The sequence below is a fragment of the Sprattus sprattus genome (assembly GCF_963457725.1).
Source record: "Sprattus sprattus genome assembly, contig: scaffold_103, whole genome shotgun sequence".
Taxonomy (NCBI): Eukaryota; Metazoa; Chordata; class Actinopteri; order Clupeiformes; family Clupeidae; genus Sprattus; species Sprattus sprattus.
Genome location: NW_027666735.1, coordinates 78,336 through 93,589, shown reverse-complemented (window position 1 = coordinate 93,589; position 15,254 = coordinate 78,336). Strand labels below are relative to the sequence as shown.

General features: G+C 40.5%; 3 protein-coding genes across 3 annotated transcripts; 2 read left to right on the top strand and 1 right to left on the bottom strand.

The window, feature by feature from the left end:
- Window positions 1–2,365: 2,365 nt before the first annotated feature.
- On the top strand, window positions 2,366–2,968 carry LOC308382673 (histone H1-like; the record flags this gene model as incomplete). Its single annotated transcript, XM_080861061.1, has 1 exon — window positions 2,366–2,968. One exon carries the CDS (start codon window positions 2,366–2,368, stop codon window positions 2,966–2,968), a length of 603 nt encoding a protein of 200 aa, XP_080717187.1.
- A 10,145-nt stretch (window positions 2,969–13,113) lies between these two features.
- LOC308382674 (histone H3.2) lies at window positions 13,114–13,524 on the top strand (the record flags this gene model as incomplete). The annotated part of the gene is made up of 1 exon (XM_080861062.1): window positions 13,114–13,524. One exon carries the CDS (start codon window positions 13,114–13,116, stop codon window positions 13,522–13,524), a length of 411 nt encoding a protein of 136 aa, XP_080717188.1.
- Window positions 13,525–14,534: 1,010 nt separating this feature from the next.
- Window positions 14,535–14,909, bottom strand: LOC308382675 (histone H2B 1/2-like; the record flags this gene model as incomplete). Its single annotated transcript, XM_080861063.1, has 1 exon — window positions 14,535–14,909. One exon carries the CDS (start codon window positions 14,907–14,909, stop codon window positions 14,535–14,537), a length of 375 nt encoding a protein of 124 aa, XP_080717189.1.
- Window positions 14,910–15,254: the final 345 nt, after the last annotated feature.

The window sequence follows — 15,254 nt, the reverse complement described above, 5'->3', positions numbered from 1 at the left end:
AAAAATAATCATCAAAATCAGCATGGCAAGGCTCAGGGAGATTTTAAACATTAAATGGTGTTTTTCTCTGTGTCACAGTTAGAGAAACTTATTTTCTTTGTGAAACTGTCCTCCTCTTCTCCTATGTTGATGTCTGCTGCGATGGGGAATAGTGAAGTGCATGGCGTAGAAAAGAGTATGACCTGGACCAAGTGGGACTTATAGTTCAGTCTGTGTAAGTCTATTGTGCCTTGCTAGTGAGGCAGGGTTTAGTGTGTAGGCAATCCAACGGAAATACCTGATGATTCAAAGGCATGCAATCTTATAACATGTACACCTGCAAGTAATATCTCTTATCGTTAAACTTCCTCTCAGTCCTGTAACCCATCCACGCCTACACTATACCATGATGTATGGAACAATATCATTACAGTTTTTTCTTGATTGCAGAAGCACATTTTTGAAAACAGGGCCCTGTTTTTCAAAACACTACACACAATTAGCACCACCACACACCCAATTAGTAGAACAATTCACATCCTTTGCAAAATTAAACATGCATCTAAAAACAATACACTAATTTATCAAAACAAATTGCGTTACCACAAACACACTAAAACACACACACATACACACACACACTCAGACACACAAACACACTCACACACACACACACACACACACACACACACACACACACACACACACACACACACACACACACACACACACACGCATGAAACATATAACTTATCGTTTTTTTCACAACATGCCTACGGTTCCTGTCGGGCAGGGGGGCATTATCCACATCACAGGCAACTGACCTGAATGTTTATATTTGTGTGTTGTTGTTGCTTTGAGATTTTACTTGAAAAGTGTCTGCAACAACTGAACATTGTGTGTAGTGATTTGACAAGGTGATGTGTAATTGACATTAGAGTGTAAAGCAGGAAAGTCAGAGTCTATACAGATAAGGGAGTGTGAAGAAATGCCAAATTGGGTCGACTGATTGGTACATGAAGTTTTTTGTGTGAAACACTGTAATTCTGTTTGTACCAGTAACACACTGCTGCTCCAAACCTAAAACACTTTTAGCAATTCTACACCTCAGTGATTAGAGTGTAAGTGAACGACACAGGAAAAGTGCAAATATACAATACATTCACCAAAGTTTTGTACGATTGCATAAACACTCAAATCAAAAGTATTACACAATGAACAAAACCTTACACTCAAGGAGCAAAACATATGCCCAGATTTGCACCACTATAAGCAGATGTCGCATTTCTACTTCTCAGTGATTAGGGTAGTGTAAGAGAAGTACACAGAGAAAGTGCAAATATACAATACATTCACCACAAGACCAATGCTGCGGAAAATATAATTAATTTCTCTCCATACACCCAAAACCAGTCAACATTGAGAATCACAACAACGAGTTTCCCAGTTGTCATGCTATTACAGTAGTGTGCATAACACTTTAAGCTCAACAAATATCAGACCAACATATTCTGTATCCAGGTTACAATTGCAGTAAAACTAAAATAAAAGATCTGAAAATACAGTACAAATACGTTTTTTTTTTCTTCTTTCCAGAATGAGTGCCAGTGTTGACTGAGAGACATGATGGACATTATTGAAAATGGTATGGTCACCGCTCATTTTTGGGTTCAGTATAGTACAAACCTGAAATCGTCCCAAAGGCACGAACTGTATTCGACCATATGGGCTACAACTTTGATTGTCTTTAAATGTATCTGTATTTACGAAAGTGTTCAAAGTGTTTGTTTCCAATAAATGTTCAAAATGTCTGCATTCCCATTAGGATGTGTGTCTGCTGTGATGTCGGATCGGCCGAATATGTCTGGCAGCCATGTGTTTCACTAAGTCCAAACAGATCCCATCTGAAAAGCACAGATTCGCACAGGGTACTTTATTACCGATTATACGGGTCATAGAGGTCCATGGTTTGTTCTATTGCTCACCGAGGTGCAAATGCCAAATGATTTTACAACTTTTTTAGAGGAGTTTTCCTCAGAAAAGAAATATGGGTTGCCACGACGCCCCTGTCACTTCTACGGTTCTCTGTTCGTTGAAACACGGAAAGGGTGAAAATGCGAGGTAATTTAAGTTTGCTTTAAAGTGCAAGGTGTGAACTTCACAACCGACATCTTCATATCCGCACATTTTGTTTCGTTAGACACATTTTGTTACAAAATGCGAGTGGAGAAAACACAAGCGAGTCCATCACGGAAGAGAGGAATGGAGAGCTCTTTCAGTTGAGTCTCAACGGTTCTCATGCCTATCTTAAATACAACCCGCTGGCGACTCGTGGTACTCGTTCACTCGATTCTCTCGTACTCTGATCGTTAGACACCACGAAACTATGGCTGAAGTTGCCCCAGCTGCCGCGCCTGCTAAGTCTCCCAAGAAGAAGGCACCAAGGCCCAAGAAAACCGGACCCAGTGTGGGCGAGCTTATCGTCAAATCCATCACTGCATCCAAAGAGAGGAAGGGAGTTTCTCTGGCTGCCCTGAAGAAGGCTTTAGCCGCTGGTGGATACGATGTGGAAAAGAACAACGCTCGTGTCAAGGTGGCCATCAAGAGTCTCGTCTCAAAGGGCACACTGGTTCAGACGAAAGGAACTGGCGCGTCCGGCTCCTTCAAGCTGAACAAACAGGCAGAGGTGAAGAAGCCTGCGAAGAAGGCTCCCGTCAAAGCCAAGAAGCCGGCAGCAAAGAAGCCCGCTGTAGCCAAGAAGCCCAAGAAGGCAGTGGCAAAGAAGCCCGCAGCTGCTGCAAAGAAGTCTCCGAAGAAAGCCAAGAAACCCGTTACGCCCAAGAAGGCAACGAAGAGCCCCAAGAAGGCCAAAAAGCCCGCCGCACCCAAGAAGGCAGCTAAGAGCCCCAAGAAAGCTAAGGCAGCGAAACCCAAGGTGGCCAAGCCTAAAGCCACCAAGGCGAAAAAGGCTGCCCCTAAAAAGAAGTAAATATTGCGCTTCGCGTGCTGCTCTTTGTAGTTAAACAAAGGCTCTTTTAAGAGCCACCCAACATTTCATTTGAATGCATCTCTTCCTACACTGGTGATGGTCAAATCTAAAAAAAAAAAAAAACATGATTTTGCACCTCATATTGTTAATTGCAGTCAAAAGAGAGAGAGAAAAAAACTGCTTCGTTTATATTTGCTTTGTTAATGTGGAACGCCTTGGGTCTCTCAAAAGCATTACACCTGCATTGTGACATGCACGTTGATAAGGTTACACAAAGATACATTGAATTCATGAACCATCTACATTCCATTTCAACTCACAAAATATCTCAAGACGAAAAACATAAAAAGCTTGTTACATTGTAACCAATTTCAGTACAATGATTACGTAACAGTGGGTGTTATCCATTGTTTTACCAAACACGTCACACAAATATCCAGTTGACTCCTCAACCAGCTCAATTTGACTCATTATTCGCAGATAAGAGTCGTTGACAAAATAGAGTGATTTATTAAGGCCATTGAAATTCAAGATTTTCGAGAAGAAGCGGGAAAGGGAAGGATAGAAAGCGGCCGACACCAAACTAAGCTTGACCTGATGTCACATGGTAAGCTATAAATTGATTGGCTCTCAGTACGGTGGTTTCAGCCAGTGAAGGAGGGAGACAAAGCATATACACAGAATACTGGCTCACCGTGTACCTTCACATTTGTGCTTAGAAATATTGATGGGAAGTTGGGATCATTTTACTGACTCGGTTCCTTGAATGTCGTTTACTCAACATTTTATAGCCAGTTCCATGGCCTTAATATGTCCACTGCAAACACGTATCATATTCTCATGAAGTTAAGTGTCATGAGAATCTCTTCTGAATGTCCGGAGAATGGATGCAACTGAGAAGCGGCTTATGTTTGGTTGAACCCTCTGGCCAGCCTCATGTATGGTCAAACCCATGTTGACCTCATGGTTGAACACATTGGCCTGAATCTCTAAAGAGATACAGTAATGGCTCTCTTTCTTGCTCTTCCTCTTCATCCTTTTACTCATTCTCCTTCTCCTCCTCTTACTCTCACTCCTCTGCCTCTCTGGTCACCTCTCACTGCAATGTTGCCATAAATTGTTCTCCAAACCAGGAGCTTATGTTTTGATTTAAAATTGCACAACAGCTTTGGAAATGGAAGTTTTGCTATTTGAATAGCAGTGGGTTCTGTCTGAAAACAAGGAGGTTTTCGCATTGATGAAGTGTGCAAAGTAGAGAGGATGGTGTTTAGTGTTTTGAAGAAAGTGTGGTTAACAATTGAAATCTGTGTCTAAAGCAGAGAATTTTGTGTTGTGTTTTGAAGAGTTCATATCAACAAAGAACAAGTGCGTTGTGAGTAGTGAGATGCAGGGTACAGTACTATAGGGGTACAAGGAGGAGAAAGAACCAACAAAAATTAGAGCAAAGCAGAATAGTAATTTCTGATACAATTTTAGCTACTATGAGAGAACATGTTTTTGTTCATCAAAAGATGACGGATAAATATGAAATTTGTTTTGAGATTAAACATGTACTTTTCCTTGAGAACTATATGTTTTGAACAATGTGTTTTCTATTTTCTGGTGTATTGTTTACTCACTGCTTGAAAGTGTATATCATTTCGATCACTTTGATTATGATTTGAGAGCAGTGGTTGATTTTGAGGCGAAAGTTTTATTTTGCAAGGGGATTCAGAGGATTTGTAAATAGTGCTTGAAGATGAGGTTTTGAGTTTACAATTTTGAGAAAATGGGTGACTGTTTCAAGAAATGTGTTTTAGCAATCATAAAAAAAACCTGTAACTCATCTGCTGCATTTCTATAGTGTTTGGAGTTTTTTACGATCAGATACACACAATTTTGACTGCTTGGTTTTGTTTTTTAATCTCCTCACACAATAAGCACAACCACACACCCAATGAGCAAAACACCTCAGATCCATTGCAAAATGAAACACTCTTGTAAAATCTATACACTCATTTACAGTTTTTTACGATCGGATACACACAATTTTGACTGCTTGGTTTTGTTTTTCAATCTTCTCACACAATAAGCACAACCACACACCCGATGAGCAAAAACATCAGATCCATTGCAAATTGAAACACTCTTGTAAAATGTATACACTCATTTAACAAAACTATAATGTCACCATATGAAACACACACATTGCATATACTGAATTCTGTTTGTACCACTTACACACTTATGTTATAAACCTTAAACACTTTTAGCAATTCTACTTCTCAGTGATTAGAGTAGTGTAAGTGAAGTACACAGAGAAAGTGAAAATACACAATACAGTAAAAACACTACCCAAGACTGATGAAAATATGATTTACGTAATTCTCTCCATATACCCAAATCAGTCAACATGTCAACACGGAGAATCACAACAAAACATGTCCCAGTGTTCATGCTACTTCAATAGTGTGCATAGCACTGTAAGCTCAGCAAATATCAGACAAAGGTGAAAAGATGTTTCCAATAAAGTTGCATTTTACCCTGATGCCTTTTTAGGATTTGTCAGTGTCGCCAGTGTTGACTGAGAGACCTGATGGACATTACTGTATTGAAAATGGCATGGTCACCGATAATGTTCGCTTGAATTTATCTGAGCCTGATAGCATTACGTATTTGCCAAAAGCATGTTTATGATCTCTCTATCTTGTTCTTGCGTGAATATGGGCCTGTCCTCCTTTCAAGTTTATTTGATACATTTGGTCTTCTTCTTCTTTGAGCACATTTTCCTCCTGCTTCAGGTCTTCCTCTTCCTCTACTTCCACCTTGACCTCGGCCTCATGGCATGGCCTCGGCCTCTTCCTCTTCCTCCTCCTCTGTGGATTCCCCCTCTCACCCTCACTCTTCTTCTTCTTCTGATTCCTTCCATTTTGGTTGAAGACAGATTACAGTTACTCATCTGCTGCATTTCTATAGTGCTTAAACCTGTTTGTTGTGTCTACAATTGCAGTTTTTTTGCACAATCGGATACACACTAAAATCAAAAGTGTAACACAATTATCAAAACCTTCACTCAAGGAGCAAAACAACGGCTCAGATCTGCACAACTATAAGAACATTTCAACATCACACTTTTTGCGAAACCATACACACAAGTGATTTGCAAAGCACTAAACACACTTTTATGCTTTAGGCACAGACGTGTATCAAGAGGTCACTTCCTTACAATTCCAAAACGCTCTGTCAAGTTACCACACGTATGAGCCGGTCAAATAAACACAGCCTTCAATGCCCAAACACAACAAACAGGTTTAAGCACTATAAAAATGCAGCAGATGAGTAACTGTAATCTGTCTTCAACCAAAATGGAAGGAGTCAGAAGAAGTGGTGAGGGTGAGAGGGGGAATCCACAGAGGAGGAGAAGGAGGAAGAGGCCGAGGCCATGCCATGAGGCTGAGGTCAAGGTGGAAGTAGAGGAAGAGGAAGACCTGAAGCAGGAGGAAAATGTGCTCAAAATGTATCAAATACTGTAAACTTGAAAGGAGGACAGGCCCATATTCACGCAAGAACAAGATAGAGAGATCATACTGTAAACATGATTTTGGCAAATACGTAATGCTATCAGGCTCAGAGAAATTCAAGCGAACATTATCGGTGACCATGCCCTTTTCAATACAGCAATGTCCATCAGGTTTTTCAGTCAACACTGGCAACCTGAAGTCCTAAAAAGACATCAGGGTAAAATGCAACTTTATTTGTACTGTATTTTTTCTGATTTATTTTTTTTTGACTGTAAATGGAATTGTAACCTGTACTGGAAACATCTTTTCACGTTTGTCTGATATTTGCTGAGCTTACAGTGTTATGCACACTGCTGAAGTAGCATGAAAACTGGGACATGTTTTGTTGCGATTCTCCATGTTGACTGATTTGGGTATATCTATCTATAAATCCAGGAATCTGTGTGTGTGTGGGTTTGTGGAGTGTCAGTCTGTCTAGGGCGTATCTCCCTGACGGTAGATACGTTAGTTATGAGATTTCTCATGTAGCTTACGCATGTCATGAACCTGTGCATCCTTGATTTTGAAGATTTTTGAATTTATAGTTTTCGAGATATTTGTATTTTACCGTTTCCCGTAGGAAACAATGGGTTATCTTTTCCCGTAGCAAGTCCCACTGTGCACCGAAATTACGTCACAATCAAACAAGCTATGTCACGCTCAGAACCTATAAAACCGGATGGTCAAACTCGATTGTCAGTTTTTGCAACAAGACAATTAGCTAAGTGGCTTATTATTTACACATACTGGAACAAGAAAACACAGACTACATACGGCAGTGAAACAAGGTGAGTTTCCTATAGAAATACTCTGATCTGAATAAGTGCAGTCTGAATGGAAACCATATGGGACCATCATACCTTTCAGAGTAGTCTGTCTAGGGCATATCTCCCTGACGGTAGATACGTTAGTTATGATATTTCGCATGTAGCTTACGCATGTCATGAACCTGTGCATCCTTGATTTTGAAGATTTTTGAATTTATAGTTTTTGAGATATTTGTATTTTACCGTTTGTCGTGCATTGGGTTTAGCGACGCTAAACCCAATGCATTTCAATGCACGGCAAACGGTAAAATACAAATATTTCGCGAACTATACATTCAAAAATCTTAATCTTATTGGTTACCAATGGTCTTACATTAAAGTGTTCTCAGAGATTCTAGCCCCGGATCTCAAAATAATGATATGTAAAAAGTGCCCCGTATTACTTCAGTCTAACCTGTACCTATGTGGAGTGCAAACATGTCTTGCTATTACACTACCCAACAGCTACACCTACGTCTGTTAACACTACATAATTCCTACGGGCACTGCACTAGTAGAGAGAATTACGTAAATAATATTTTCAGCATTGGTCTTGTGTAGTGTTTTTACTGTATTGTGTATTTTCACTTTCTCTGTGTACTTCACTTACACTACTCTCATCACTGAGAAGTAGTATTGCTAAAAGTGTTTTAGGTTTATAACAGAAGTGTGTAAGTGGTACAAACAGAATTCAGTATATGCAATGTGTGTGTTTCATATGGTAACAAAATATGGTTTTGGTTAAATGAGTGTATAGATTTTACAAGAGTGTTTCATTTTGCAATGGATCTGATGTTTTGCTCATTGGGTGTGGTTGTGCTTATTGTGTGAGGAGATTGAAAAACAAAACCGAGCAGTCAAAATTGTGTGTATCCGATCGTACAAAACTGTAAGCAATCATGTGTTTGGGCACTTGATGGCTGTTTTAATTCGACCGGCTCATAAACTTGACAGAGTGTTTTGGAATTGCAAGGAAGTGACCTCTTGATGTACGTCTGTGTCTAAAGCATAAAACTGTGTTTAGTGCTTTGCAAATCACTTGTGTGTATGGTTTCGCAAAAAAGTGTGATGTTTAAATGTGCTTATAGTTGTGCAGATCTGAGCCGTTGTTTTGCTCCTTGAGTGAAGGTTTTGATAATTGTGTAATACTTTTGATTTTAGTGTGTATCCGATCGTAAAAAAATGTAAACCTGTTTGGTGTGTCTACAATTAAGCTGTCATGTGTTTGCGCACATACAGTTTTTTACAATTGCTAAAACACTAAAACCCACTGGCTGAACAAAGTTCTCAGTTACCTGAACTCATGAAGCTAATTGGGCAGTCTTGTCAATACCTTACAGTATTTTTTCCATCGCTAACGAGCGCTTACCTATACTTAAAATACTTTTTCTAAACTCTTAACACAGACTTACACCTACAAAACACAATTGGCCAAATAGATCATTTTCTTCTCAAAAGCACATTTTGTTAACTATATACTCTTCATTTCAAAATAGAAGACATCTTTCTCTGCACACACTAACTTTACCAAAACACTGGACATCTGACTCAAAATGAAATTATTCTTTCAAAGAATAACTCTTGTTTTCACTTCACAAGGAACATGCAGCCAATCAAAGTACACCAGGTTTCAAAATACTGGCTATTGTCGACATTACAAAAACTGCATAAACTTTTATGTTTCAGTTTTACAGGTATTTGCATGCAAAACATGCAATCCACTGTTTTTTTGCGCCAAATGTTTTGGTTGGGAACTGTATATCCACATGTAATGTTCACATTCAAAAGCATTCCAGTAAAAAGCGAATCAGTTTTTTTTTTTCTTCACTGTTTACTCTAGGAGGTATAGTAGAAATACTGTTTAGTATGATACAACAGAAAACGTTTTACAGTATTGTTTAAAGTTAACAAAATATCCATGAACAAAAAAGCAACAGCAAAAAGCCCAGTAAAAAGGGAGTACTAAAAAAACCCACAACATTCCTTTATCTAATCCCTGCGATCTTCAGGGTTAGGCCACAAGTTTTCATCCACATCGCATCTGATGTTATCCAAGGCGATACACCTTGACTCGCTCACTGTTCCTCTCAAAGGGAGCAGTGTAGAGCTGTTTCATCCGCACTCTGTGTTTGGACAATGTCCGCGTAATGGTTGCGAGGCTGATGCTATTGATATTGTGAAATATCTCTTGCTCCTCCAAAATTCTGCTTTGAATCTCATGCAGTTTAATTGCATTATTTGCAACAACCATATCTACTATGGCAAGCTCTTGTTGATGATTGAGGAGCTTTCCTCTTCCCCCAGAGGGAGGAAGACGTTGCATTCTTTTGAGGGACAAAAAACATCAACATATGCATTACTGTATGGCCTCATTGACATGTCAAGTGAGAATAGAAACAATCCATGTAAAATGCAAACTTACCTGTTGGTTTGTTGAAAGATGCGTATAATTGACGCAACCGTTGACCGCCTCAAATTGGGCTGTACTCTTTCACCAGCCTCTCTTAGTGAAAGACCGTGGTTTATCACATGGCACGAATTCCATCACTCACTACTGCCCTTGTAGCCCTTAGAATGCCACCACCACGCATTCTTATACCTCTACCTTGCCCTCTCCTTAGGCCTGCTCTTCTCCCTGGACCTGCTCCTCTCACAACTCCTGCTCCTCTCACTACTCCTGCTCCTCTCACTACTCCTGCTCCTCTCACTTCTCCTGCACCTCTCACTACTCCTGCTCCTCTCACTTCTCCTGCTCCTCTCACTACTCCTGCTCCTCTCACTACTACACCTCTCACTGCTCCTCTCACTGGGCCTGCTCTTCTCCCTGGGCCCCTTGCTCTAACTCTTCCTCGTCCAGACATCTTTTTCGGTTTCTGTTTCCAAAAACATCATTCCTCAAAGTCCTCCTTTTACTGTATACCTAAGTAATGCCATTGATTCTAAGCCAGACTGGAATCAGCTGTGGTTGACACAATATACCCAACATACATCAGCTGTGTGTCAATTACAGTTTTTTACAATTGCTAAAACACTAAAACCCACTGGCTGAACAAAGTTCTCAGTTGCCTGAACTCATGAAGCTAATTGTGCAGTCTGTTGTCAATACCTTAAACTATTTCTCATGGCAAAACACAATTTGCAGGTCTCACTTAGACTTTTCAGCAAAACTCTAAACACATTCTCAGTCTTAAAACACATTCTGCACTCTAATTCACATGTCATCCATACTGGTAAACACAAGTGGCAACAATCAAATACAAATAGAGAACAAATGTCATTGATTGAACACAACCACTCAAAATGTATTTAACTTGTATCAAATGATGTGACACAACCAATATGAGCCAGTTTAGGGAGCAAACAGGTTGTTGAAGGTGGGAAGGAGAAAGTCTGAGAATGAATAGAAGAAACAATGTGAGGGGAGGAGGACAAGTAAACACCAGGTTGACTCCTTTGATTTGTGTCCCTTTTACTGTGGTAGTGTATATTGTAGTAGGCCTACAGTGCATTGTAGGCTGTATAAGGACAAAACGAAAACAAGTTGTATGGCCCTGAACATTGTGCTTTCTATTTGGTACAGTAACAGTACTGATTGCTCAATAGACTTTGACTGGTTGTAGGTTCATATCAACGAAGAACAAGAGTGGGCTGTGAGCTGTGAGATGCAGGGTACAGTACTATAGGGGTACAAGAAGGAGAAAGAACCAACACAAATAGGAGCAAAGCAAAGTAGTTATTTTTGATACATTTGTATAGCTACTATGAGAGAGAACATGTTTTCATTCATCAAAAGTCAATGATAGATAAATATGAAATGTACTTCTCCCTGAGAACTATACTATACCTGTACATCTCCCTGAGAACTATATGTTTTGAACAGTGTGTTTTCTATTTTGTGGTGTATTGTTTACTGACTGATTGAAAGTGTATATCATTTTGAACACTTTGTTTATGATTTGACAGCAGTGTTTGATTTTGAGCACAGGTAAAACTGTTTTGAGGCAAAAGTTTCATTTTGCAAGAGGATTCAGAGGTTTTGTAAATAGTGCTTGAAGATGAGGTTTTGTGTTTAGAGTTTAGAGAACATGAGTGACTGTTTCAAGAATGTGTTTTAGCAATTGTAAAAAACTGTAATGGCTCTGTTTATTTGACAGGCTCATAGGTGTGGTCATTTGACAGTCAATGTTTTGGAATTGCAAGGAAGTGACCTCTTGATATACTTCTGTGTCTAAAGCATTCAAGTGTGTTCAGTGTTTTGCAAATCACTTGTGTGTATTGTTTCGCAAAAAGTGAGATGTTGACATGTGCTTATAGTGGTGCAATTCTGAGACGTTGATTTGCTCCTTGAGTTAAGGTGTTGATAATTGTGTAATACGTTTGATTTTAGCGTTTATCCAATCTTAAAAAACGGTAAACAATCGAGAAAAACTGTAAGCAATTGCATTACTCATAGGGGTGGTTATTTGTCAGTCACTGCTTTGGAATTGCAAGGAAGTGACATCTTGATATATATCTGTGTGCAATAATATAAATGTGTTTGGTGTTTTGCAAATCACTGTGTGTAATGGTTGGCAAACAGTGTGAGGCTGACATTTAGCTTATAGTGGTGCAAATCTGGGCCAGGTTTTGCTCCTTGAGTATACAGTTTGGATAATTGTGTAATGCTTTTGAATTTAGTGTTTATTCAATCATAAAGAAATGTTAGCACTAATGTGTTTTTTCGCACTTGATGGCTGTGTTTTAGCAATTGGCTCATAGGTGTGGTAATTTGACAGTCGGTGCTTTGGAATTGGAAGGAAGTGTCATCTTGATATTCTTCTGTGTCGTAATGAATGCAAGTGTGTTTAGTGTTTTGTAAATCACTGTGTTGTTTCTCAAAAAGTGTGCACTGACGTTGTGCTTATAGTGGTGCATCTCTGGGCCGGGTTTTGCTCCTTGCAAACGACTTGGATAATTGTGTTATACTTTTGATTTGAGTGTTTATTCAATGGTAAAAACTTTAAGAGCCACCCACATCTATTTGAGAATGGGCATTCCCAGGCTCTATTCGGCATGATGCACAAATGTAATGGGTGAAAGTTGGACTTGATGTTTGCAGATAAGATATAAGCATGGAAAATAGGAACTGCCTATGGCTTTCTAAAGGAATATGAAGTTAATGTGAAAGGAGCATTTCAAGTTTCTGTACTGTAACATACAAACTCACATCTATTTAGTGAAAGAGATTCACACATATGTGCGGTAAAGGTGTCCAAGTACATGGATTGGTAACTAGACCATGCATTTGGGACACTCCTGAGGTCGCTGGTTCTAGGTTTTGAATCTGATTCCAGTCTCAAATGCCTGTGTGTGCCCAACACACAGTACTCTGAAAACCACAGTTGCTAACTATGACCCCCTTTTCCCACAATGAAAATGTATAATACATTTGATAATACCAAGTTAACTTAAAGTTTAGTATCATAAGGCATTGACTGCCAGTGAATATAAAGATATTGGCAAATATGTACATTAAAAATGCAAGCAAACACTTCTTGCGTTGTTGTTGGATAAGATTATACATTTTGTACGTCAAGCGTCTATATACTGAACGAATTTCTGAATTAAGGCAAAAACGCTCGTAGAGTAGGAGAAGGGCTTTGTACTTTGAATTTTAGGCGCCACCGGAATCAGGGCGTTGAATACCAATCAGCGGTAGCCAGCAAGTAAACGTCATCAGGGGGCTGGTCGAGGTTGTAACCTATAAATACCCTGCTTGCTTGCGTACTGGCATACTCCTAGCATTGAAGCAGACTTTGCAATGGCAAGAACGAAGCAAACCGCCCGTAAGTCCACCGGAGGAAAGGCTCCGCGAAAGCAGCTCGCCACCAAGGCTGCTCGTAAGAGCGCACCAGCCACCGGCGGAGTGAAGAAGCCCCATCGTTACAGGCCCGGCACAGTGGCTCTGAGAGAGATCCGTCGTTACCAGAAGTCCACTGAGCTGCTGATCCGCAAGCTGCCTTTCCAGCGTCTGGTCAGGGAAATTGCCCAGGACTTCAAAACCGATCTGCGCTTCCAGAGCTCTGCTGTCATGGCTCTTCAGGAGGCCAGCGAGGCTTACCTGGTTGGTCTGTTTGAGGACACCAACCTGTGCGCCATCCACGCCAAGAGGGTGACCATCATGCCCAAAGACATCCAGCTGGCCCGTCGCATCCGCGGGGAGCGTGCTTAAGTTGATCCCGACAACGTCAAGAAAAACAAACGGCTCTTTTAAGAGCCACCTAAATAACTCATGAAAGCTCATTTTCCATCCAGTGTTGGTACACACGCTATTTAATAGCCCACGCACATACTATACTCTAGCTACTACCATACAGTATGTTTAGCCCCCCAGTAGAAGTCACGGTTGAAAGCCGACGCTAGAATGACCGAAAATTCTTTTTACCATATACACTATGTGTAGGGCATATAGTAGTAGTATTACTAATAACCTTTATATTTGTATAGCACCTTTCATACAGAACAATGCAGCTCAACGTGCTGAACAGCAACGGATGTACGTGCACAGTGATGCCAAACAATTTAAATCAAATAAATATAAAATAAAAATAGTGAGTGCATACAAATTTAAGCTATAACATGATAACTGCAGTTGTATTTGTTTCAAGATCAGTCAGAACCGAAGTTAAAGACTAAGGTGAAGCGATACCAAGAACTACATCTGATGGAAGACAGCACCATATGCAAAACAATGTTCCTAAACATTTGCGACGTACTCTGCAACTCCCTGTCACACGCCTGTTGTTGACAAAAAAAGACGAGTGCAACATCTGGAACCGTTGGGTTTTTTTTTTTTGTGTTACGTTGTTGCGGCCAGTGTATCGAGTCATCTACACGCAAACTTATTGTATAGTGCAGTGTGTTGCAGTTTGTGTTCTCTGCATTGCAAAACTGCTCCACATATGTCGTTTCGGTTTTAGAATTAGGCTGCAGTTGACGTACAACATTAAAAATGCGCACAAGGTGCGTATTTCGAGCTCAGAATTCGGTTTGATCATCGTTCATATTACAAAAATGTGTGATAGTGGAGTCTTATGTGATTTTCCGAAACAAGGTAGGCGCAACCCTCTCTAGAGGAACATCCTGAAAACATAAGGAGATTTTGATTATGTTGGAACTGCTTTTCAAAGACAATGTGGGTGGCTCTTAAAAGAGCCTTTGGGTTGAAAAGCGTAAAACGCTTTACTTGGAGCTGGTGTACTTGGTGACGGCCTTGGTTCCCTCAGACACGGCGTGCTTAGCAAGCTCGCCGGGCAGAAGCAGACGCACTGCAGTCTGGATCTCCCTGGAGGTGATGGTGGAACGCTTGTTGTAGTGAGCCAAACGGGAAGACTCTCCAGCGATACGCTCGAAGATGTCGTTCACGAAAGAGTTCATGATGCCCATGGCCTTGGAGGAGATGCCAGTGTCGGGATGGACCTGCTTCAGGACCTTGTACACGTAGATGGCATAGCTTTCCTTCCTGGTCTTTCGGCGCTTCTTGCCGCCTTTGGCTGTGGTCTTGGTCACGGCTTTCTTGGAGCCCTTCTTCGGGGCGGGCTTTGCTGGCTCAGGCATGATGCTTTCTGTATGAGGATTCAGACAGAACTGCGGCACTGCATGCAGTCGTGCCACCTCTATATATACAGCACTCTATGCTAATATTTCACCTAGGCCAGCCATGACCAGAATCCCAGACGATGGTTGGTTACTTTGAAGCGCAGGGGCGGGTCCGTCTACTAAGCCCGCTCTGACCACAGAAAGATAGTTTAGTCCGCACTTCCCCTTCTTTTGTCATCTTCCCGCACTTTCTGAGCTACCTTGGCATGACCAAAATGAAGTCAATATACGAGACCTGCGGCATTAATTAAGCCTCATTGTTAGTGATACATATTTTCAATAAATCTGCATCGTTAACACTGA